The sequence below is a fragment of the Chiloscyllium punctatum genome, chromosome 32 (assembly GCF_047496795.1).
Source record: "Chiloscyllium punctatum isolate Juve2018m chromosome 32, sChiPun1.3, whole genome shotgun sequence".
Lineage (NCBI taxonomy): Eukaryota > Metazoa > Chordata > Chondrichthyes > Orectolobiformes > Hemiscylliidae > Chiloscyllium > Chiloscyllium punctatum.
In genome coordinates, this window is record NC_092770.1 from 52804076 (window position 1) to 52829764 (window position 25689).

The 25689-nt window shown below is 41.0% G+C and overlaps 2 protein-coding genes across 3 annotated transcripts in view; one reads left to right on the forward strand and one right to left on the reverse strand.

The window, feature by feature from the left end:
• Positions 1-16987, reverse strand: part of scube1 (signal peptide, CUB domain, EGF-like 1) — a 274231-nt gene extending 257244 nt beyond the window's left edge. The window contains exons 1-2 of one of the 2 annotated variants that reach the window (XM_072552384.1): positions 16803-16987; positions 11573-11695 (exon numbers count right to left, since the gene is read on the reverse strand). In XM_072552384.1, coding sequence (XP_072408485.1) covers positions 11573-11695; positions 16803-16947 — 268 coding nt within the window. In that variant the 5' untranslated portion in view covers positions 16948-16987. The remainder of the gene's footprint in view (positions 1-11572; positions 11696-16802) is intronic. The other variant, XM_072552385.1, reaches the window with a different exon arrangement.
• A 341-nt stretch (positions 16988-17328) lies between these two features.
• The window catches only part of ttll12 (tubulin tyrosine ligase-like family, member 12), a 98542-nt gene continuing 90181 nt past the window's right edge, over positions 17329-25689 (forward strand). Inside the window, exon 1 of the mRNA XM_072552387.1 lies at positions 17329-17770. The gene's annotated coding sequence lies outside the window, so the exon portion shown is untranslated. The remainder of the gene's footprint in view (positions 17771-25689) is intronic.

Consider the following 25689-nt stretch of genomic DNA (forward strand, 5'->3'; position numbering starts at 1 on the left):
TCAGGTACATGGCAACACCATCATCCCTGTTCACATCCAATTCACACACCATACTGATTAAAATACACCACAATTCTTTCTTTGAGTGTGCTACCAGAACAGTCTACCATAAAGGACTGAAGGAGCACCTCACTACACAGACTGCAGCAGTTCTAAGTGATGGCTCCCATTACTTTCTTAATGGCAGCTAGGGATAAACAATAAACACAGACCTTGTCGGTAATGCCCACATAAATTAATGATCTTTTTGCATAATGGCACTCAGATTGTAATGTGATTACAACAGGATGCCAACTACTCCTGGCCTAACCATCATTGATCATGGGGCATTTACATACTGAAGTCTTGAATAAAGCACCATCTATCAATGAGGAAGAACAAGAGACAGACCATATAAGTTCCAGTCAAGATTAGAGTGGTGCAGGAAATGCACAGCAAGTCAGGCAGCATCCGAGGAGCAGGAAAATCAACGTTTCGGGCAGGAGTTCTTCATCAGGAATCCCAAAACTTTGATTTTCCTGCTCCTTGGATGCTGTGCATTTCCAGCACCACTCTAATCTTGACTCTAATCTCCAGCATTTGCAGTCCTCACATTCACCTATAGAAGTTCTAACCTACAGCTATCATTCCCATTCTTCTGGAACAGGAGAAGGAAAGGGAGAGGAACTATTACCTCAACCCATCTTCAGTGACAGAGGTAATCAGATACATATTTGAATGAAAACAAACCAAGACTTGGAAGGAACTTTAAATAATACAAAGAAGAATGTTATTCCCCATGCTGATAATGCATTTTTGCTCCCCGGTGTCCATTTGTCACAAGAGATTGTTTATTTCACAAGTGAATCCTCAGCTCATGCCCACCACTTGCATTAAAGTAAAATTAACAATTAACACTAGCAGACCAATTCTTGTCTGGACGGGACAACAGCAAGACCAAGATTCTCTGAATGTGGCATGTCATGGTCAAAGACAAAGACAAAGACAAAGACAACAACCCTTTTAGCTGAGCCAATGCATTTTACATTTGTTATACACTATTTTACGCAATAGGTAAATGAGCTCAGCAAACTGTTTAAGTTTATATTTTTTGCCAGCAAGATCGGACAGGGACAGACATTGATTTTAGTGAATATGTGCAGGCATGGAAGCCTGGAAAAATATGGGCCAAGAGGCCTGAGGAATAAAAAGGCACATTTGTTTCCTTTGGTAGTTTTCATGAGGAAAAGCAGAAATACAATAGCAGAAAAAGAATTTGGTACGTATGCCAGTTGTTTCAGCAAACAACATTTCATCTTTTAAATGCCTTTATCATGTAGAATTAAAATAGAGTGGAAATTGTGTTTCTATAAGACAATTTTGTTCTGGAGCAACATATTTGAATATTTTCAGTATCACATTTGAAAAACATGGGGAAAAAAACACAAATCCTTTCAAATGCTCCTCTGTTCAAAAACAGTAACCTGGAATTTACTGTGCACATTGTTATATGACTGCTAAATGACTTTAACTTTGCTTGTTAATTTTCTCCTTCCACTATTTTAATTGGCCCATTAATCTATTAAATTAGGAATTTGATACATATCTTTCTCCACAAACGAGAAAGATTGAGACTTACAGGCCAGTGCTTTTTAAAAAAGAAGTTAATTCCTCTGGCCAAATTAGAAATGTATACTTTGATGTTTACAATCATTTCAGAAATCACTTAGAAATTGCTGCTAACCACTTTATTTCTACCTCTTCAGTCAAGGCAAATGGTTTACGCCAGCCTCTATGCAAACTAACTTAGTCAGTACACCTCCCAACTTGTTATATGTCAGGTTCCCAAATCTGCACAGCTTTCACTGACATTGCTAAGATCTAGACAGACAATGTGCGCTCAGCTCCATTGTGGCTTTATCTGTATAAATCTTAGCTTCTAGAAAACAGTTAGTTCATGCTTACAAATTCAGCACATGCATTTAGTAGCAATGCTGTGTTGATATCGTCTATGAATATACAGTAATCCTAAGTGAACTTGGTGAACTTGTTGTTGCTGGCCCTGTTCATACTCATTCGTGAGGAAGTAAGATTTGATACAATACTAGCCCTTGTTACAAGTTACACATTGCTAAAAGTTAACTTTGGAAATATTTGAACAAAGGAGCAGAATGATCGTCTAACAATACAAACCAGTATGGAAAAAATTTCAAAAACTCTCAGAAAACTATGACTCATTGGTATTGTTGTGGAAGTGGACCTGACCAGATTGCACTGAATTCATAAGAATATTTGCAACAAAAAAGATCTCCTTACATAAAGTCTAACCCAAGGATAAGAATCTGAAGTTTATTAAAACCAAAAGACGATTAGTAGCAATGTCGATTTATCATTACAGGAACATATTTACTAGATGCAATGAAATAAAACAGATTGATTTACCAAAATCTCAGGCTGGCTTCTGTTTAAAAATAAATCAAGCAGCAAAATTCTCATTGATTTAATCATTAAGGGCCAATATTTACCTGCCAATTAGTTAACACTGTCTTCTCCTACAGTATAAAATGCTGTTTCCTTTACATGTGTCCTTTTGAACATTTCCTGATGAGTGCAAGATGAAAAGCTTTAAGGAAATCTCTTCTTTTGAATCAAAATAACTGTTGCTGAACTGACAGTGATATTTAGCCTGACGCAGTACTCCAATCACAGATCCCAAGTTTATATCAATACCTTGGTACATCACAGTTTATATTAATACCATGTTACGTCACTTTTGTAATTAGCAGAGGGGTTTGAGCTCTGACATGCCAGAAAAGCTTGCCTAGCCATCTGCTAGAATTGGGAGTGAGTGAAAGAAAACCCCTGATTTCCATTGTTCAAAGAAAAGCTAACAATTTATTTTCCTAACTCTAACAGTGAACGCTAAACAAAAACTATTAAAAAATCCGAGACCCCTTTTTCTTAAAGAACCATTATCTGACCCCAACTCTATTAAAATGCAATTCCAATAACACAATTATTAAACATTAAGTTAACTTAATCTCTCAAAGTCCATACAGTGCTTATACGCTGTCCGACTTCCAGTCTTCCAAACCTACTATTTCCTTTCATCCTTCCAATTCTGCTGTCTTCTCACTTTTTACTGCAAGTGCCTTTGTATAAATTTCTTGGTACCTTTAATAGATGACGTCTTCTGAGAGATTTCTTTTGAGAGCCCCTTTCAGATAACATGTGCTCTCCGGTTCATTGGGCAGTCAGCTCTGACTAATTTTCAAAATGCCTTTCCTTTTGAGACGTCCAACATCATACCCTCTCATTGGTTCAATGTTGTCAATACAATAAAATACAAATTCAATTGTTTTTTGGTACCCTGGGCATAATTTAAATGAATTGATTAAATTTAAATCCTGTTGCCTTAAAATCAAAATACAACCCCAAGTTGATTGTTACATATTGTCAGTTTTCAGCACTCTCTGCATCTGTCAGCTAATCACAGTCATGTGTTGTTACAGTCTCTCAGCTTAGAAAAGACACTTCTCTCAAAGTGACCATTCACTTTTTCGACTTCATAACAACCTCAGACTTCTCAAATTATAAAAAACTGAAAGTTCAAAGACAATACCAAACTGTCCCTTCTGGGTTGTGAGGCGAAAACAAAAAAGAAGAGGAGCATACACTTAAGAGTCAGCCAGGGAGCTGCAAAGTAAGTTTTAAAAAGCCTATTAGTGAATCAGCGAGTGGCAGTGTGTCATAAGATTTTTTTAAAAAATCATTTCATACACACACCCCACATTTTGTGTTAAAATTGCCAATGGTCACCTTAAAACAGATCCAGGAGATTTGTCATATTTGCTACTTAACAGGTAAAATTGTGTGCTTCTCGATTTCTATGTTTTGCCAAGAACCACAGTCTATTTCTTACAAAGCTAGGCTTGATAAGACAAGTGGAGCCAAATCAACACCACCCAGGCTCAAAGCTTCCTCAGCCTAACTTGAAGTACCTTTTGAACCTCAAGGAACAGAAGTGAGCTCTAATTCACAGAAGTTGCCTGGGCCATTGAAGATGCGCAAGATATTTTTTCTATGAGTATCCTTACGTGGGACCCAAACTGATGTTAGGATTTCACAGGGATAAAGATAAGTGGCAGATGATGGACCTCCATCTCCAATAGAGGCTGGAACCAAGGTTTGCAGTAGCAGCACCTAAATAGACACAAGTGGTGCATCAACAATAGCAGAAACACCTATTGCTACCATATAAATTAGATAGCACACTTCCACGTCAAACTTGGAGGGGGTCTGTACTGAAGAAATGGCCAGCCTCAATTCTATTGTACTTGCCCAGAAAGCTGCTCAGTGTTTTGTGACCAATGCATCCCTCATGCAACAGGCACAAATTAAATAAGATTATGCACAAAACTAGAAAAGAAAGTGTACAAAGTAATGCGTAAAGTATACAATGCTCAAGTCAGACAATACCTTGAACAGCATGTCCAAAGAACCAATGAAAAGCTTACATCTTGAAGACAATGCACACAAGTCACATAAAAATTAACTGAGTATCAGAATATGACATTAAGATGACAAAAGAAAAATCAGCATTTTAACCTTGTAAGTAGACAATTGCAATGTTGCCTCATGGAGATAAATGAAGATATTACTGAGGAGAGATGACAGCACGTGCACTTGACATCATGAAAGCAAATGACTGATAATGGCAGTCATGACATTATAGTGTGAAACAAAACTGAAGTGATAAAGAATAAACTTTCCAGTGGCTGGCGACATATCAACTGCAAAGGAACACAACTGTGGTCATTGGAGTCCAGTTTTGATGTTTTTGATGGCATTATTGCATCATTACAATAGTTGTTCAAGGGCGCAACCATGATGATATAATACTTCTAGCTGTTTCATCAATGATGTTCCTATCTTATTAGGACTAGTGTGATGTTCTTCATTCAGGATTCTGTACAACGTAATGGTTCTGAAAGGATCAGTAATCCAAGCACCTTCCAAATCCACAACCACTTCCATCAAGAAGGACAAAGGCTGTCGTGGGGGACATGCAGATAGAGGAGTTCCCTCCAAGCCACTCATCATCTGACTTGGAAATTTATCGCCGTTCCTTCAGTGCCACTGGTCAAAATCCTGAAAGCCTGTCCCTCAATTTAATCTGCATCTTGCTACACAAAACTGCAGCAGTTCAAGGAGGCAGCTCAACACCATCTTCTTAAGCAACAAATGCTGGCCAGCCAGTGACAACCAGATCCCACAAGTGAACTGGAAAAATTATTGAAGACTGCAAAAAAAGTTGCACTTAATTTAATGATGTCACATTAACTTGAGGGGAAATAAGACAAAACATCTTACAACTTTGTCAAGCAAAGACCAATTTGCAAAGTCTCCTCGGTTTATAAAGTTTCTGTCTTACTAACATGTGACCATGCAATTAACTATATCTCACAAAGACAAAGGATCCGCTTGTTGAAACTCACTAGTAATGGTTCCTCTACTGCTGCAAGCCAAATACATCTTAGACCCAGTGAAGTAAAGAAGATTGATGGCAACATTCTTCTACCCACACCCCCATACCAAAGATTCCAGTGCCCAACTCTATTCACAGTGCCTTCACCAATGAAGAAGCCCGTACCAATCTGCAGTAAAAACCAAATACCATCCAAATCTTGGCTGACCAAATTCAACCAGTGTGACCCAAGCACCAGATGAGGAACATATTGAACAGAACAAAACAAGTCTCCTTTTGCTCTTCAATGCTACCATCATTAAAAAGTCCCCATCATTCTTCCAGAGACACGGTCAGAAAACTCATTTATTTACTATTAGGATTTTTTCCAAAGGGAAAATCTTATCTGTAGTGAAACCCAGGATCTTAAGTTCCCAGAAGCTGCTTCCATGGATCTAGCACCATGGATAACTAAATTGGATGCATCCAGTTTCTTAACTAACTCTGAACTCCTGGAGGGCATTCTCTACAATTTGTGTCTGTTCTAGGTGTTCCTCATAATTGCGAGTGCACTGACTGCCAAATTGAAAACTTGTGACATGCTCACTCCACCTAGCTGCAGTAGTTTGAATGAAGCCCTCAAAAAGATGACCAGAAAGCTTTGAGCAGTTTACCTCTGTGGAGCTAGGAGGAGGATAAGGTCCTCCTGCCTGTAAACATTTACTGTGAGTCACTACCAACCCAATCCACCATCTCAGGGAGTAAGCAAGGTTGGAATACACATGTAAATGTAGGAGCAGTGGTCAGGAAATCCTGGGGCCAAAAGATGAGGAAGAACACATTGCTGACATGAGGACACATAGAATTGACCTTGATTGAAGAACCAAAAGGTGCTGGATATCTCAGTACATGTTTTACAAGGAGGAGCTTTACAGAGCAGCATTCAGGACTATCTTCAGCAGTATAGGAATCAATGGATTATTTTTTAGTATACTTTGCAGTACCAAAGACTGTCCTGATCATTGTTCAGCCACGTATGTTTCAGTTATTATTTGCCTGCACAGCTCATCAACTGCAACCACCCAGACACTAAATCCTCCTTGCCTCATGTGATAGCAAATAGTTGTGACTGGCAGATGGGATTGGTGTTGGTAATAGGCAGCAGCATACACTCTTCCTCCACGATAATTAATTTTCTAGCATTGGTATCAATGTAAAAGCTGTGATCTCATTTTGGACACATAATAAAATGATCAATTGAATCGCAAAAGTAGGTGCCCCTCTACACCAAAGACTGTAGTGGTTCGAGGTGGCAGCTCACCACCTTCTTCAGGGCAAATACAGACAGGCAACAAATACTTGCCTAGCCACTGATGCCTACATCCCACGAATGAACAGAATATTCCCCTCTCCTGTGGAATTAGACCGGAGATTGGAATGTTCTCTACTTGAGCTGCTTTGGACCACATGAGCAGAGCTTCTTGGATATCTGCATAGGCAGCTGTTCCCACCCTCTTCCTCAGCGGAGGACTTCTGCTTGTCAAATAGTTCCATGATGTGAACCTTGACATTCTCGGTGATGGAATCTCCCACTATTTTGTGATGGAGAAAGTGAGGACTGCAGATGCTGGAGATCAGAGTCGAAAGTGTGGTGCTGGTAAAGCACAGCAGGTCAGGCAGCATCCAAGGAGCAGAACTTTTAAAACATAAGCCCTTTATCCTGATGAAGGGCTTTTGCCCAAAACGTTGATTCTCCTGCTCCTTGGATGCTGCCTGATCTGCTGTGCTTTTCCTGCACCATACTCACTACTTTGTGATGTAAACCTTTTGCTTTACAGTTGTATTCCACTTGCAATATCAAATTCACTTGGTCTCCAATCAATAGCACTCTTGACTTTGAAATCGGTTTAGCCATACTGGCAGTTTCACAGAGAGATCTTGATGTCAAATGATGGCTTGCCTGTACAAATCATGGCCTAACTCCACTCCAATCCATTGACATAACCATATGACAAGCTTGTACAGGTTAATTTACTCTGGAGTACCGATCTGGACTCTTTATCACGGGCATCCTTCGACTGATAAGTGTCCAGTGGGAATGGCTGGCAACTTTAACAACCAGCTTTTAAGGTTATCTGATTCTAATTCATCACACAATTAAGAAGTGGCCAGAAATCTACCACTATTTTTGGCTATTGATAAGTAGAGCATTTAGAAAGACATAATATGATCAAGCAAAATCATGGCTTCATGAAAGGGAAATTATGCCTGACAAATGTATTACAATTCTTCGAGGAGGTAACAAGCAGGAAAGATAAAGAATATCCACTAGATATATTGCATTGGGATTAGCAAATGGCATTTGATAAGATAGGATACACTGGGCTACTTACTAAGCATATGTCCTTGGTATTGCGGGTGATATATTAGCATGGAGAAAAGATTGGCATCTAATTACAGACAGAGTTTGGATAAGGGGGAGTGGGCATTTTCAGGATGGCAACTTGTAACTAGTGAAGTGCCACAGGGATCAGTGCTGGGTCACAATCACTTACAATATCTTTACACGACTTGGGTAAGGCTTAAAAACTGTAGCCAAGTTTCCAGAACACACAAAAACAAGTGGGAAGGCAGTGGCAAGGATGACAGAGTCTAAAGGGATATAGACAGGTTAAGTGAATGGGCGAAAACTGGCAGATGGAATAAAATGTGGGTAAATGTGAGGTTGTGCACTTTGGCACGAATAGAGGAGCTGAATATTATTAAAAGAACAAAGACTGTCAAAAGCTGCAGCAGAGAAGGATTTGGGTTCCTCATGAATGCATCTGAAAAAGCGAGCATCCAAGATCATTGGATAATGAGGAAGGCAAATGGAATGTTGTCCTTTATTTCAAAGTGATTGCAATATAAATGTAGTAAGGTTTGCTAAGACTACAACAAGGCACTAATCAGACCACAGCTGGAATACTGCAAACAGTTTTGATCCCCTTATCTAAATAAAGTATACTGGCATTTGGAGAAAGTTCACTGAGTGTTTATGTCATGATGTTCCTTTTCTAATACTCAGTGTGGCAAGTAGTTGGATCAGAGCTGTGCTTAATGTGTTCGGTTCCATTAATCTCAAAATACAATTGGATTCAGCTCGGCATTCATGCCTAAAAAGCCTTCAAGTCAAGTTCAGGCCAACAGCCTGAATATGCCTACTAAGGTGCAGGTCATAGTCATAGAATTGAGGTTGCCCCAAAATCTAATATTCAGTGGGCAGAATGGTGGCTCACGGTACCAGGAACCCGGGTTCAATTCCAGCCTCAGGCAACTGTCTGTGTGGAGTTTGCACATTCTCCCCATATCTGCATGGGTTTCCTCTGGGTGCTCCATTTTCCTCCCACAATCCAAAGATGTGCAGATTAGGTGAATTGGCCATGTGAAATTGCCCATAGTGTTCAGGGATGAGTAGGGTAGTGCATTGGCCAGGGGTAAATATAGGGTAGGGGGATGGGTCTGGGTGGGTTACTCTTCAGTGGGTCAGTGTGAACTTGTTGGATCAAAGGGCGTGTTTCTACACTGCAGGGATTCTATGAACTGACATACATACGAAATCCTTGTTTAAAGTGAACACATTTAATGTTGCTTCATTTCAATGTTGTTCAGTTGAAGGAGCCTATAACTCATTAAGTATCACAAGATTTATTTAAAGACTGTTCGCTGCACTCTCCAAGTTACAATCTCTGCCATGTTTCTTCTGAAATTACTTCCAAAGCTACTCTTGTTCGCTGCCTTTCTCCCAACACAATATTAATGTTCAGGAGATGAAAATGGTGGGCAGGAACATTTTAAAACATTTTAAAACTTCTTTAAATGTAATTTCAGTTACCAACACAGAATTTGACAATATCAAAAGTTTTAACTTAGAAGTATTATCTTTCAATATTTGTAGGTTTTTGATAGATGATACTATCTAATGTGATCAGAAAAAATGTCTGAAGACTAATGGAATGAGGGAACAGAACAAGGATATTAAGAGTTAACTGGGTTTGAATTGTTTGTATAAATATGAGGAGCTGGTGATAAGTGAAGTGATTTTTATGGAGTTAGCTAATGGAAAAGTATGGACTTGAATTCTGTTTAAATACAGCCACCTTTCTGAGTATAACAATAGGGAAGCTTCCCACACAACTGAACCAAATATCTAACATGGACTCCCATGACAACTAATGTTTCACTTGAACTTGAGATTTTCAGGAAGGCAACCATAACATTAGGTGACGACTTATTGTACCAGTCTTTTGATGTTCCATTAGCCAAAAATAGGTTAACTTCCTTCTTTTCCACATACTTTGTTGACATTGTTTGAGGAACGTGGTGGCTGTTCCCCAACGAAAGCTCACAGAGACTCCACTGGAGATTGTAATCTCGTGTATTCAGGCATAGTTGAATTTCTTGACTTTTTCTCAGATGAACAAATGGACTACACAACAGTGGCTACAGATATTCATCTGGGTTTTTTCATGCTTTCCAACATCTTATATGGAGGTTTTCTAAATAAGTACCATTCTGAAGTCAATAATCTGCTCATTGAGAGTGCTGAAAGGAGTTGTTTTGCATAAAAATAATGTGAAGAAAAGTGCTGCTTCTATTGAAATTAAGCAAACATCACAAGCTCATTCCTCACCTAATGCCACAGGCAGATGAGTAGATTGTAAACCCCTACTTCTTCCTAGAAAGAAGCTAAATTATTCTAGGTGGCACTGAATAAAGCTTAACCTTCTCAGGTACTCAAAAAGACTACTCTGTTCTTGCAAAATATAAACCCATTTCCAATCTTTCTATACTCTCAAGTTATTGAACATGTCATGCAAATCTTGCAAATTCTTGCCCATCATTTCCATAACTCCCAATTAGGTTTGTGACTGTCAGAACTGAATTACTACAGCCAAAGCAGCAAGCTCTGTCCTCTGTACCTATGGTGCTTTATACCTCTTTTCCTTCTGCAACTTTAGAGATGGTCAACCACATCATTTTCCCCAATACCTCTCATCTGCTGGCCAGCACTTCTGGTGGAGCTAATTTTGCTGAATCTATTCCTATCTACCCAATCACAGCCAGATCTGATTAAAATTTTTAAAGCTCCTTTAAACAACAAGAGCAATGAAACTGGCAAAATTAGAAGTAAAATAAAAAATTGCTGAGGGAAGAAACACAAGGTAGAGAAAGCAGGTCTGTACACCTATCGTCGGTAAGGGACTTTCTATGTGTAGCATTGCAAAATGTTCCACACTCCTGAGGGATACCACTTGCACTCTCCTCCTTCAAAACTCTCAATCAATTGGTCTCGGCAACTTTAAAAACATAACAGCTTGGCATTTTTTCATGTCCCCCGTTCTCATGCGATTCATCATTCTTTTCCATTATAAAAATATTGGAACTCTCTTCTGTATATCGAGTGCAAGCAAATAATTGCAGAAGCACTGCACTGAGAAAAACATAAAGTTCCTAAAATAAGTTTGAACACGCAATGAGATCAAGAGAGAAGGGCATTTCACATCAAACTTTTAATCTCCAAGGAAAATCACATCACAAAAAGGTATTTTTTAATGTGTACATCAGAAAACAATTTTGGAAACATGACAGTCGATGGGAAATTGAGTTGCTGATCATTGTCAGCATTATCCTTAGACTAGAAGGCTAAGGATCTCAGGAATTGAGATAGTTGAAACATTATTCTGGATCACCAGGTAAATATTACATTTCCTCTCTTTCTCCCCCAGACAGCCTCACCTGGATCAAGAACATCATGTTTGTGCATGTTCAGAAGGGGCTGCTTCAGAATCCTTGAAAAGAACATTTCTATTCCGAGATAGACTCTAAAATTTCACAGTGGATACCAAAGCCAATTGCTTCATTTTACATCCAGCAGACTAAGGAATAGGTTATAAAATGTGTTTAGAAAAGTGAAAATTTTAGCCAAAATGTTAAGTTCATTCAAAAGCAATGATTGCAGACAAGAAATGGAGAGCAAGATTTACAATATATCCAACGAATTTAAATAATTTGCAATCCCAGAGGTTAGAGGGATTTATTTGATATTTTGAATAGAAAGATGTTCACATGATGAAGTCAATTTACCTTCACATTGCTTCCCATCTCCTTTATAGCCTGGTTTGCAAATGCATTTGTAGGATTTAGGCGTATTTTGACAGATTGCATCGATGTGACAGTCATCTGTTCCTACTGCACATTCATCCACATCTAGAACCAGATCAGAAAGATACGTCATTGAGATTTTAATCAAATTACAGAGACACAATGGCAGCATTAGTTATTAAAAGGACAAGTCACATTTTTGGTGTACATGACATTTTTTTAAAAAAGTTGATAAGATCAATTGCAGTGGTCCATATTGGTTGCTTAGTAACCAATAACCATGATATTCTCTGCATCACTGACTTGACCTTTTTTCTTTACAAGCGCGCAAAATTATTTTCAATCTGGAGTTGGGAGTGGATCTTGAAGCATCCTGCACAGTCAGCATGCAGAAATTTAGCCCTATGTTATTTCTTGGTGACTTTGCAGTGAGCCATTTGATCCATCTGACCTACACCAGTACTTACTTTCCACACAACCCTTCCCCAGATTTGTCGTCTGTATCAGCATATCCTACTATTCATTCAAACTTCCATACTGATTTAATTTTCTTCCTCTTAAAACAAAAAACAACATTTGTATTTTTCAATGTGCAAAGTAACACAATCACATTTCGATAACTATTGTCGAAATTTTTCATCTCGTACTCAGCACAACTTGGAAGAATACTAATTTAAAGAGAAAACCAACATTTATGCTATGTTATGAGGGGAGGATGCTGTTTGATTTCCAAGTACACTTGAATTATTGAAATGCTGCCATGAAAAATGCTTGGGTTAATGATGACTGAAAGTTAACTGTCAGGTTTTGTTTAAATTTTAAACCAAACAGGTTGACTCCAATTGGTCAAAGCATTGCCCTGAAAGGCTGTCACACATTTTTTGGAGTTGAAACAGGCACAGCACGTGTACATGATATTTCTAACTACAAATTGGGTGTGTGTGTGTGTTTATGATATATATTGGTCAGAGTATTGAGTATATGAGTTGGGAGGTCATGTTGTGGCTGTAAAGGACATTAGTTAGGCCACTGTTGGAATATTGTGTGCAATTCTGGTCTCCTTCCTATCAGAAAGATATTGTGAAACTTGAAAGGGTTCAGAAAAGATTTACAAGAATGTTGCCAGGGTTGGAGGATATGAGCTATAGGGAGAGGCTGTTTTCCCTGGAGCGTCGGAGGCTGAGGGGTGACCTTATAGAGGTTTACAAAATTATGAGAGGCATGGATAGGATAAATAGACAAAGTCTGTTCCCTGGGGTCGGGGAGTCCAGAACTAGAGGGCATAGGTTTAGGGTGAGAGGGGAAAGATATAAAAGAGACCTAAGGAGCAACTTTTTCTCGCAGAGGGTGGTACATGTATGGAATGAGCTGACAGAGATTGTGGTGGAGGCTGGTACAATTGCAACATTTAAGAGGCATTTGGATGGGTATATGGATAGGAAGGGTTTGGAGGGATATGGGCCGGGTGCTGGCAGGTGGGACTAGATTGGGTTGGGATATCTGGTCGGCATGGATGGGTTGGACCGAAGGGTCTGTTTCCATGTTGTATATCTCTTATGACTCTATGACTCTCTCTATATATAGTTTCAGTACATGCAAGTTGCCATACTGCTAATTCAACTGTCAATTCCAATTGTTATCAATGTGATTCTTTACTACTCCGGATTATCCAGCAAATCAAGTCCAATTGTAGAATTGTGTCTACTGTATTTGAAAGATCAAGCGGGTTTGGTAGTCGGTATGTTTGTTTGTTGTAAGCAGCCAAAAAGATAAGGTCTGCCACTCTTTGAGATGCGTGGCTTATAAACCCACCATCATGATATTCATATGCAGGAGAGTTTCATTCAATTGTGCTAGAGACAGAATGTGTCTTTGGCTTGGCGGCGCCATACCCGATAATAGTGAATAACACTGGTGCTGCGGTTATATAAAACGGCATGGAAACGACCTGATGAAGGAGCGGCACTCCGAAAGCTAGTGCTTCCAATTAAACTTGTTGCACTATAACCTGGTGTTGTGTGATTTTTTTTAACTTTGTCCACCCCAGTCCAACACCGGCATCTCAAAATCATGGAAACCGGTCAGATACCTTACTCGGTTCTCGGGGGATAGAATGGACACTTTCCCGGACTAACAGTGACAGCCTTTAGTTGATGAGTTTGGCTGATACACAGCAAGAAATGATCAGATGGAACAGCCCTTATCATCCAGGAAGGCTGAGAGGCGCCCTGGCTCAGGACCAAGCTGGCAAAGGTGAACAAATGGCTTGGGGCTCTGTTAACCAAGTGCCCGGAACTATAGCAAGTCAAAGCTGACATTTTAAGTTACTTGAAATAAAACCTTCACCAAACATCGTTAAGAAATACCCAAATTCCAACACTGGGCTAATTTAGATTTTCGTTCAGAGATGTGCATCGCTTCATCAAAACCTCTTCACTTTGTGGCATCGCATTCACGAGAATTGGACTCCAACATATTTGGATATACCTGACGCAATTTGCCAGAGAAATCCGCCCAGAAGTACACTTCCAATCAATAGCAGCTTGGAAACAAACTGCGTATGTCGAATGTTTTTTGTTTAAAAACACATTGGGGCTGAATCAAAAATTGGTGAAAAGCGGAACGAACTTTTAAAAAGCTAACAATCCTGCACTTTAAATGTAAATGCATTTTATTTTCAAAACAACATAAAAAGCTGCTGACCACTCGCACATTCTGCTGCCTCTCCTTCAGAAGTAGACAAGTCGTGTGTACAGATTCTGGTTTGTCCAAACTCAAGTTAGCAATCCCAGTCTGCTGGGCTGGGGGGAACGTGGTCTGTAATGCGCCAAAGCCGCTTCCTTGTCGAGGTTGGAGTATCCCATGGGGCCAATATTGCAAACGGATGGGCGCATCATATGTAAGCCTTGTGAGTGATGGCTGTGACAGCGCGATGTCATTGTTAACCGCGGGGGAGCATTGCAGCGGCAGCACCCAGCGGGCAACCCCTCCCCACCCCGGAGGGGGCTTCGTGTCATTGAGAGAGAGAGACAAAAATAATTCACCCCTGTTCTTGCGAAGGTGGCCTCTTTCTGACCAAATCTACCGCACCTTGAACTTTGGAAGGAAGTAGGGAGCTCATCGAGAGGCAACGTTGCGTTAAATAGTGACTTTATTTCTGCTCGAATCCGTTTGATTCGTGGCCAGAGACGGCGATAACAAACGAGCGAATGTTTTTTTCTGGTTTTCTGTTTTCATCATTAGACCTACGGCCTCACAATGTCAAAGTTCGCTCAGTCCCACTTCTGACCTTGTTACAGCAGAGTCGGTTCGGGCATTTTCAAGCCCTTGCTGCTGAGCGTTTGGTGTCTGGAGAAGGCCTGGGTGGGTATGACAGGTGGGGTTACTCTCGCTTTGAGACGGTGTACGCACGAAAACAAACCCCTGAGACGGTGTGCGCACTAAAACAAACCCCGGGCCAGTTATTTGGAATTAGAGAATCTCAAACTTTTGAGAGCATTGATTTTTACATCAAACTACAGCGCACGGTGAAACTAACTTGCTAAGTATTTCTGTTAAAAAAAGAATGACTCCAGATTTGGGAGTCGGTCTTGAAAAGAATACCAAAATCGGTCGAGACTTTTTCGAATTTGGTCTGTATTGGAAGTTGACGGAGAGCTGTCGCATGCGCCTTGATGTAACTAATGCTAGTGCCCCTGGACTATACGGCGGCTCTATTTACTGGCACTTGACTAGTCTTCGATTTATTCACGGTATAATGATCCATCTGTGTCTGGGACACAGTCAGACAGTTCCTCCCCGAGTCTGACGGCCAAAGTAAATACGAGGATACTACACAGAAAATTGTACCAAACTACGCGCGTTTTGTACTATATCTCAATAATTCTGCCGCGATGGACGTTTTAAAAGCAAAATAGCCTCGATCTGTCTGTAGGGTTCATTGATACTACATTTAGTAGAATACAATGGTCCATTACATGACAATAATAGCAACTTAATGAGCGTTAAAATGCTACGCGAGTCTTGAATGGGTACGACCTCATTTATTCAGAGACAATTATTCAAAGCCCTTACGGAAACAACCACTCTCCTTTTTTTTTGAAGAGAAAAAATAATAAAAAAGAAAATCAATTGAATTTGCCGACTCAGTCAAGTCTAAACCCTGGTCTCAGCTAAATGAGAGTGCACTCCAGCAGAAGATGGATGCAGCCAAGCGGAAAAGAAAAACTGCCGTGTCATATTTTGACTCATTATCAAGTGCTATTTTCATAAGGGACTTGACAGCTGGGATCCTTGACACTGCCATCGCCTTCAGAATTACTTTAAATGAGTCTAAAAAGGTTTTTTTTCATTTCGGCTTGAGGGAGTCACTCCGCGATGTGTTAAGCAATAAGCAAGAAATCTTCTCTGTTTCTTCATTCCTCTAATGATTGCAACATAGAATTGTGTGAAGATTAACTCCCTCAGTTTAATTCATGCAACTTTTGCAAAGGCTTTTACACGGTATACCTTGTCAAGTAGAATGCCTTAGTACTCATTCGCGTATCTTTCAGGTCTGTCAGATTCTAAAGACATAACACTTTTTTTAAAAAAACTCAAGCCGATCGTGTGTCCGAGGTTTCTCATTAACCAAACCGCGCAGAGAAATTCAACAATTTTCAACGACCGCACACAAACTTTCAAAAGGAAATCTCCACAGTTGGTTTCCAAAACATGCAGAGCGCGTTTACCACAAAAATAATGTTTTATTAATCTCGATGACGCAGAAACTGTTACAAAAAAAAACTTGAAAAGGAGTCGCAGATTAGCATTAAAATGCGAACCGGCCACAGCTCCTTTGTTCCGTGCCTCACTCAGGTATTTTATTTTGTCCCTTGACCAGAAATAAAAGTAAAAATTAACGCGCGTTAGTACCTCTGGACGTTACGAACATTTTCTCGCCAAAGAGAAAGGAAGGGGGGTTTATAGTTAGCTACAGATTTGAACATATTGAGTAGATCTAACTGTTAAACTCCATCAAAAGCCCACGATATAAAAAGGGAGACCGCAAACCTGCATTCACTGGCAGCTCCTCACATTTCCCCCCACTGACAAGCACTCACACCCTCCTCGCTGAAATTAAACAGAGTGAAATTTCCCTTTTGCAGAATTTTCAGAAAGGAAACGGTTGCACACACACACAGTCAGAAGGTAGATATTTCGGAACTCTTACCGACGAGCGCCCCAGATCCCAAGGAACGACAAGTATTTAACAGGATGAAAAACAAACAAAAGTGCCATGAAAAACAAACAGTGCCCATAATGATATGATTCGATGCTGAGTGTTTCTTTGATAAGACGCGTTTGGACTGAGACATTGACCAGCTGACAGCCTCATTTTCATGCGGGAGCGTCGGTGGAGGGTGGTTGGGGGCGGGGGGGAGCGCCGCGGGGGCGCGCTCGCACGGTCACGTCGCGACTGCTGGCAGGCGCGCGCGTGCGAGCTCGGGGTCTGGAATGTGGGGGGAGGAGAAAGGCTCCCACTCTAGACGTGCGCGAGCCCCTCCAAACGCCCTGTGCGCGCGTCCGGGGGGGGGGGGGGGGGGGGAGGTGGTGGCCTGAAGAAGCGCGCGTTCAGGGGCTGGGAAGGGGAAAGCGCGGGGGCGCGCAGGAAGGGAGGTGGATGGGGTTTGGGTATCTCTCTCCAGCTATTTCCTCATAGCTCCCTACTGCTAACAGATCCAGGCTGCCGACTTCACCATTTGCTTGGCACCTCTCTCCCTCCTGGCATCCACCACCTTCCTATCACCTTCCTCTCTTCCTCGTATCTCTTCCCTCCTGTGATTCCTCTACGTTAGCCTGACGACTGCTGGGATTTCACAATCCGTCCGTGAGGAATTTCCAGCGCTGAGCCAATTCGAGTCGGCAGGCGCCAGTGTCCAACTCCGATCTCCCTGACAACCAACCGGGGGGGGGGGGGGTTCTTGAGGTCAGAACAAAGGGATATGGTTAAATTCCAAACAAGTATTATAACATGAAGTTCCAACACTCTCATAAACAGCCCTGTAGGTGCATTAAGTGGTATTTGTGAATGCTAAGCCCTTTTTACCATCTTAGTCACGATTTCATCTTTCTGCTAGCTTCCTGTCAAATCTCCAATAATTTGGATGAACGAAAACTTTCGAACGCAGATCGATACTGGTAAGAGATACAAACAAGTTGTCAAAGTTACCGCTTTATTTGCTGCTTTTTTTGTCGGGGGAGGGCTGGATCTCGGGAAAAAAAAGTCAGGACATGAAAGCGACTGTTTTCCCCCCGTGATGAATATTAGATCAAATATCTTAGCGATGAGTTCAAGTCATTAATTTTGTGCTCTCTGCGGACATGATTAGCCATTGATTGTAGGTTCACCGCAACTGGGACGCTTGGCTGTTAGTTTATGAACATACCTTTTTTGTGCTTTCCAAATTCGGTGACGAAACAAGAGCATGGCTTCCCTCATCTTTCAGAAACTAGTGAAAGTTACAATCGTCACGAATTTAAAATTTCGGCTCAAATTAACTTCCTACCCAGGACTTTTTTTTTGTTCCAGCTCAGTTGTCAACAAAGCAAACATTAACAAGTGCTCTTCTCCGACCTGTTAAAGTTCCAAAGGGATCTGTTGTTAGTCTAAGGTCCATTGAGGTATAAGTGAGCGGGTTTGTCTCAACTAGCGAAGTGTTCTGATCCCTGCCTCATTTTAAGATCCAGGTGTTTAATCGTAACTGTTGAACCTGAAAACGAGTTGGATCGAGGTTTTCGGGGACTGTCTGTTTCTTATGAAGAAACAGAGCCACGGGGAGAGCCAGAACGTTAGTAGGTACCCCATTAACTTTGACCAAAGGAGTTGTTCAGAAAGCGGGTGTTAATGTTGGCGTGGTGCTAGTGACGAGGAGCGTACGGTCGAGATGGCCATAGCATCACCCCCGATGGTGAGGGAAAAGGATGAAGCTGAGCCTAGAGTATGAATAAAACAGTCCGTATAGGTTGACGTTTAAATTATGGGAACTGGGAGACCAAGAGATAGATGAGTTGTGATTGTTTAGTTTATCGTTGATACAGGCATAGCTGAGTGTTTGAGGCAGGGTGAAAGTATTTTCTTGATGGAGAGTGGAAGCCCAGTTTGGGGTTGAATAATATTGAGGTCACAAAAGCAATTTGGTTGAATGTGATACCGGCGAGAGGCGGGTTGAATTGATGGCGAGGACACCGCTTTTTGTTGGGGATGCTCTAGGTAAGGCTAATGTTTAACCAAAAGAAATTGTATCCCACCCAATCTCATTGCTGAGCTAGTAGACCCACAATGTATCGGCTTAGAAGGCGCACGACTAACGGGGTAGGTGTCCAACCGAGCGAGTATCACTATTTTTCTTGTGGCATCTTACCCAGTGATTTTAATGTGACAATGGGTTGTGTACACGAGCTAAGGGGAACGGAGGGCAAAAGGACAAGCCTCAGTTGGCCCGGATACTGATTTATAAGCAGCCATCTAAATACACTAGGAGCTCCCCATGAGCTGAGTTGAAGAGTGTGCTGCTGGAAAAGCACAGCCGGTCGGGCAGCATCCGAGGAGCGGGAGAGTCGACGTCTCGAGCGTTCATCAGGAATGGCAGGAAGGAAGAGCTTTCGTTAGTGAAAATAGCAAACTGGAGATTCTGCGCCCAGTAGCATGCTGCTTCCATGTCCAATCACTGCTGATCCGGAGCAGTCATAATGGCATTGAGATGAAAGGGGAACTCTGTGCCTACGTTTCCAAACAAAAAGGGGGTTGAGTTCCTCTTCGTCTCGTGGAGAGTGTAATTCTTTTCCTAGCCAATTAACAAGGTGATTGGAAAGTGAAATCGCAAATATATATATTGTCCTCTTCCCTGTCATTAAAGCCTCATTATCCATTTAGCTGGAGCGGTTTCCACATGCAGGTGGAACTGCAGTCTGTTTATTTTACTGAAATGGAAAATTGCACCAGGGTATTTGTTTCACTGCAAGCCCTTACGGAGATCAGAGGGAGCCGCCGTTTCAGTTTATTTTCACAAGTCTGGCAGGTTTCCCTCGGAGCGTGTCGAGCGCTGACGGGGACGGGGTGATGGGGAGGTGGGAGGGGGGGGGAGGGGGGAGGTGGTGGGGGAATCTTCTGGTGCTGTAATTGCATCCATACATACAAACCCTGGCCGTGCTTCCGCGCCGCCCTTCCAACCATTCAACCAAATGTAATTTGCTCTCCATTTGCACACATCCCGCATGCTTTCAGGAGAGTGATAGGCAAGAATGAAGTTTTTAAAATCGAAACACCCAGCAAAAAAAAAACAGAAATCACCGGCAAACGTACACGTTGGAGAAATGCAGCAATTTATGTGGACGTGATTTTGTTCCGTCCTCGCCCTGTGTAGGGACGCCTTTTAAAAAGCTTCAAGTCCATCCAGAAGCCGCTGTCCCGACTTTATTAAACAAGGGTTACATGTACATAGCAACCGGCGTACCAGTAATAAGGTATTAATTTTAATTGCGCGACGTGTACACAATGCGGACAGAATGTGTGTGTAAACCCGCTGAAGAATGCGTGCTGAATGAATGAATGAACCAAACCATTCCCAATGTTGCTTTTCCCACGCCAGCAGCGCGCCTCCCACTCCCGCCACTCTTAAAGCCGTGCGCCTCCTGCCGGCGGCGGCTGGACGGTGCAGGTCGGCTACAGGTGGGGATGGGAATGCACGCACGGTCGATCAAAGCTGCCAGTAACACACGGACGTTTTCAGAAAGATGGGACGAGGCTGGGGAAGAGAGATGTTTTAATCTGCTGGAACTCAAGCAGATGGGGTTCCATCACATTGAAGCCACCCCGCATTGTGTCGCTTCGCTGGGCATGTCAGGGCACTTTCCTCCTGGCCAACTTTCCTCCTGGGCAGCTTTCCTCAAGCTGCTGCCCTGATACACCACTCAAGTCACACAGTGGGTTTTACAATGAAAAGCAAAAAGATCATATTCTTTTTTTTCTACGGCGATAATACACGTTAAATGTAGCCTTTCTCCTCATAATAGAATAAAGGGGATGTGGAGACACGCCACCTTAAGCCGATTGCAAAAATTGAATCACAGCAGTGAGCAACTTTTGCACTAAAGACATCTGTTGAGTGAATGATTCAGGATTCGACAAGACGTCGAAATAAAAGTGGCAAACTTCAAAAATATGGTGCATTGCATTTCCATAGCCCCGCTGCTAAAACCAAAACCAAAACAAAAATCCACAATATAAACCACACACTCTTTATAACACCGTTTTATCATCCATCTAACTACACACATTATATAAATACATATGTATTGAGTGAGCGCTTTGTATCAGAGTTTGGTATCACCACCCCAATGGGTGCCATCGAGACCGGTGCTTTCAGAGAGAGCACTTCATTACCTCCACACAAAGGAAGAATGGCGCGATTGAAGAGTTGTCCCGGGGAGAAAGGCGTGAAAATCACAGAAACGTCGGCTCACTTCTGGGGGGGGGGGGGGGGCGGAATGTGCGGATTTATTAAATGGGAAGCCACAGGAGGGCTCAGCCATATCAGGCTTCATTCATCAGTCCTATCGTGTTGGGAAAGGCCTCTAAACCAGTGGCGGTACAATACAACAAGGCAGAAAGCGTTTTATCCCTCTTGTTTCATTCCTCTTCCTCCACACCCCCCACCCCCTCCCCCGGACCTACAATCCGCGTTTTCAATGAAGAGCAATCAACTGTTGAAATTGCTATTTACATTTCCAACTGTTTAACTCGCGATTTGTCCATCTTAATAGCTGCTTAAGCTTTTAAAGAGGAAACTACCCATTCTCCCGATTGGAAAGCGAGACCAAGGTGACTTCAGTCTCTATCCAATTGTTTTTGTTTTAAAAATACAGGTTAGATATCTGTGCTCCCCAGCCGTCTCACCTTCTCGAGGGAAAGTGTCATTTTATTTCTGGGAACTCATTTGCAAACTGAAGGCGGGTTTCCGCTATAGATACCACCGAGTTATTAATCTTGTAAATGAAATCACCAAGGGGGCGAATTCTGTAAAACGAAGAGGATTGGACAAAGTAATGGTTGTGAATGTGTTTTCAAACTCTGAATCATGGGGCTTCATAACTTCCCTCTGGGATACTGTTAGCTGCAGTAAAAGTATTAGTAAATCATAAGTCATCTGCAATAGTAATCATTTTTATTCTTCTAAAGCAGCCAATGTGCCATTTAGTCCCGATAAATTATTGAAAACACAAAACATCCAACTGTGGAGCCCACACTATTCGAGAAAATTAAACTGTCTCAAGAGCAGTGTAAAAAGGGTTCTCAGGCAATACTGTGTTTCTGAGCATCCCGTGAGTGTCGAAAAGGGCAGCAGTAAATCACTGGGCGAACAATTTGTAGCATATAGCACATCTCACCTACAGAAAAGACTGAATTGTATTAAGATAAAGAGGAAAGAACTACAGTAGACCCTGAGCAGGGAATGTAGAAGCCACTGCCTCCATCGAACACTCCAACACTGACTTCATATGCAATATTTGCTCTTGGTTATGCAAATCAAGACTTGGCTTAATGTCACATGTGGGGTGACACCAAACCAGAAGTCTTTGTTTTTCTTTTTTTATTGTTGAACACTCGTCTGTCAAAGTGATGGAAGAATTCATCATTCAGTTAATGGGAGTTGTTCAGAGATATCAAGTCAAGGCTGCATCTTGTATATGATATGTCTCACATCAGCCATGCATCTACCCATCTCCATTCCTTTGAAATAAGAGCATTACACATGGTTATAGAATATTGGTATGGTACAGACAGATGCTATTCAACCTATTAGTGATTTGAGAGATTATCTAAACAATTATGTTACCTTATTTTTTTCCTCAAAGGCATGTATTTTTCTCTTTTAAGTGTTATCCAATTTTGTTTAGGATATTATTATTGATGCAGCTTCCTTTACTCGTTCAAGACTGCATTCCAGAACAAAACTACTCTCTCTCTGCTATACCTGGAACAGTGTTTTTTTTGCTTCCTCGGGTGTTTTTTATTAATTGTTTTAAATTAATAATCTCTTGTGCTGATTCCATGCCACTGTCCTGTAAACCATTTATGATTTTGAATTCCTCTGTCAACTCTCTTCCTCGCCTTGCTGGTCTTGCAAAACTATGGTCATTCCTGACAAATCTGATTGAATTTTCTTCTTATTCTTTGATGAATGTAGTCATCACTGGCAAGGCCGGTAGTAATCGTCCATTCTTGGTTTCCCTTGAAAAGGTGATGATGATGAGGCCCCTGGTGGTGGTCCATCCCTTCTCGAAATCAGGTGTAGGTACACCAATGGTGCTATCAAGAAGGGAGTTCCAGGTTTATGACCCACTGACAGTGAAGGAATGGAAAAGGTGACCGAAGAACTGGATAATGGGGTGGATGTTGACTTTGGGACTACCAGACAACATTTCGTGAAGTCCCTAATTTGAGACGATAGCTAAAATTGAAATAAAGGGAATTGAAGAAAAAGATATTAATTTTGTTAGGAATTGGTTGAGCAGATAGAAGCGGAGAGTGGAATGATGTGCAATTACTGACATTTGCCAGATGTGACAAGTGGTAGTTTGAAAGGATCTGTGCAGGCCTCAACTAATCATTGCATTCTTTAATCACTTAAATTATAAGATATAAAGTTCCATATCCAAATTTACAGTGAAACAAAGTTAGGTAGATCTGAAAAGTTGGAAACAGTGGAGACACAGAGGGACAAGGAGATCCAGGTAATTAAAATATCAAGAATATTTCCAGAAAATAATCAAGAATGCTAATTAAATACTGGCTTTCATAGAGGAATAGAATTCAACAGCTTAGAAGTCACATTTTAGCTATACAAAACCCTGGTCACATCACATCGAGAGTAGTCCTGGGCTCTGCAAACTCGGAAGGATGTATTGGTTTTGGAAGTAGGGTTTTGTAGATTCACTAGGTTGACCCTAAAGGTAAAATTAAAAGGAGAGTTTACATAAAGAAGGGTTATTGTACCTGAATTTAGAAAGTAAGAGGAGATATGATCGAAGTTTACAAGATGGAACAGGTAGGATAGATTGGACAAAAATATTTATACTGGTTGAAGAGTATAGGCCAAAGGAGCACAGCCACAAAATAAGAGTTTGGTGATACATGTGTGAAATTAGCAAATGCACAAAAGCTGGTTGAAGTTTAGAACCCTCTTTCACAAACAATAAATGATAAATCCATTGCTAATTTTATCATAAAATACATTATAAATTGTTCAAAAGCTGTACTTTGCTTCTTGTTTTGAAAATGAACTTTGCAGGACTTTTAAGATGGCTACGCACCACCTGACTTGCAAGTTGAGCAAAAGTTCTAATCATGGATTGTAGAAGGCCAAAGCAAGGCAGATCACCTTTGGGAATTTCTCACCTATTACTTGTGTGGACAATGTAAAGGGAGGATCAATCCTCTGACTGTCAGCTAGGATTGATAACAGAAGTGATATACCAAAACGTCTTATGCCTGCAAAGGGTGAAAAGCAACAATTGACCCCAAAGATGTTCAATTTGATCAGAGAGATAAAACCTCCCTTGTTCACCAAAATGGCTTATGGCAGCATCATGATGAAACTCCACTGCATTTTGAAGAGTTTTGGTTAGACCTTACTGAACTTTTGGATCAGTGTTTGTTTAATATCCAGGGCAGTCTGTATAACACCAACAACAGAAGGCATGGCATCAGGCTTCTGTTTCTAGAAAGATTTCCTGATTTCCTGGCAGGCAGACTGTTTCCCAGTATACAGGCATCAGATTGCTGTGTCATCTCCCAATTTGAAAGAATTCTGCAACTCCTGTCTTCAGGCTTGTGGATGCACCTGAACTTTTATCCTGAGCTCAGGTAACCTCTCACACAACACTTTAATATGCACATGAATTATGAACTGCACTTTTGGTTTAAGTAATCATATAATTAAAACTCTGTCCTTTCCTGTGCTTTCCTTGTGTGCTTGACGTGTGAAGACCACTCCAGGTTTCAATGTGTAAATACACAATACTCCTGGTTTAACTCTATGATGCATGTTGCCATCCAGGGTTTGGTAAACTTACCGCAGTTTTTTCAAAAGTAAGTCCGTCTGTTTATAGGTGGAAGGTGAGGAGAATACAGGAACTCAGTACCTCCTTCTCCTCTATCTGCAGAATTTCACACTGAGATTGATAGATTCTTATCAGTTAAAAGATATCAACAGATCTATGACAAAGATAGATATATGAAGTAAATGTTACATTTCCACTATGATCTAGTTGAATGGCAGAACTGGCTTGACACGGTGGGGAGTTGGGGGAGGTGGATATGTTACTTCTGTTCTAATGTTCCTATGCTTCTTGGTCTAAGGAAAACAACTTCAGCGTTAAGGCCTTTTTTCATATGAGTTAATTTATTCAGCCCTGGTCTCATTCTAATAAATCTCTTATATGTCACCTCCAAGGCCTTGACATCTTGCTTATGTGTGGCACTCAGATTTAAATACAATACTTCACTTCAAGCTGAACTAGGTTTAAAAGGTCCAGCATAACCTCCTTATTCTTCTGTTCTATTCAATGATTAAAAAGCCAAAAATACCACAAGCCTTTTTAACAGTCTTCACCTGTAGTGCCCCCTTCAAAGATTTCTGCAAATATCCCCAGGTGTCTATAGTTCTTTATCCCTTTAAAATTGTATCATTTAATTTATATTGTTTTCCTTATTCTTTCTTCCAAATTGTTTCACTTCATAATTATGTACATTAAGATTCATCTTTCATTTCTCTGCCTAATTTTTCAATTTGTCTCGTCTTGCAGGCTATTTAATTTCATCCCTACTCTTTGCAATATTTCCAAGTTTTGTAACAACTGTAAACATGAAATTATATCCTGTATACCATCTTTTATTTGTGTGTGTGTGTGCGACAGAGACAGAGATAGACATAATCCAACTGGAGCTATGTGATGTAGAGTGTGATACACCAAAATTATCATCATGACCTCCTGAGTTCATTAAGCTAATACCATAATTCTCTGAATAAAGGAATAAACAATCATTGAGCACAGGA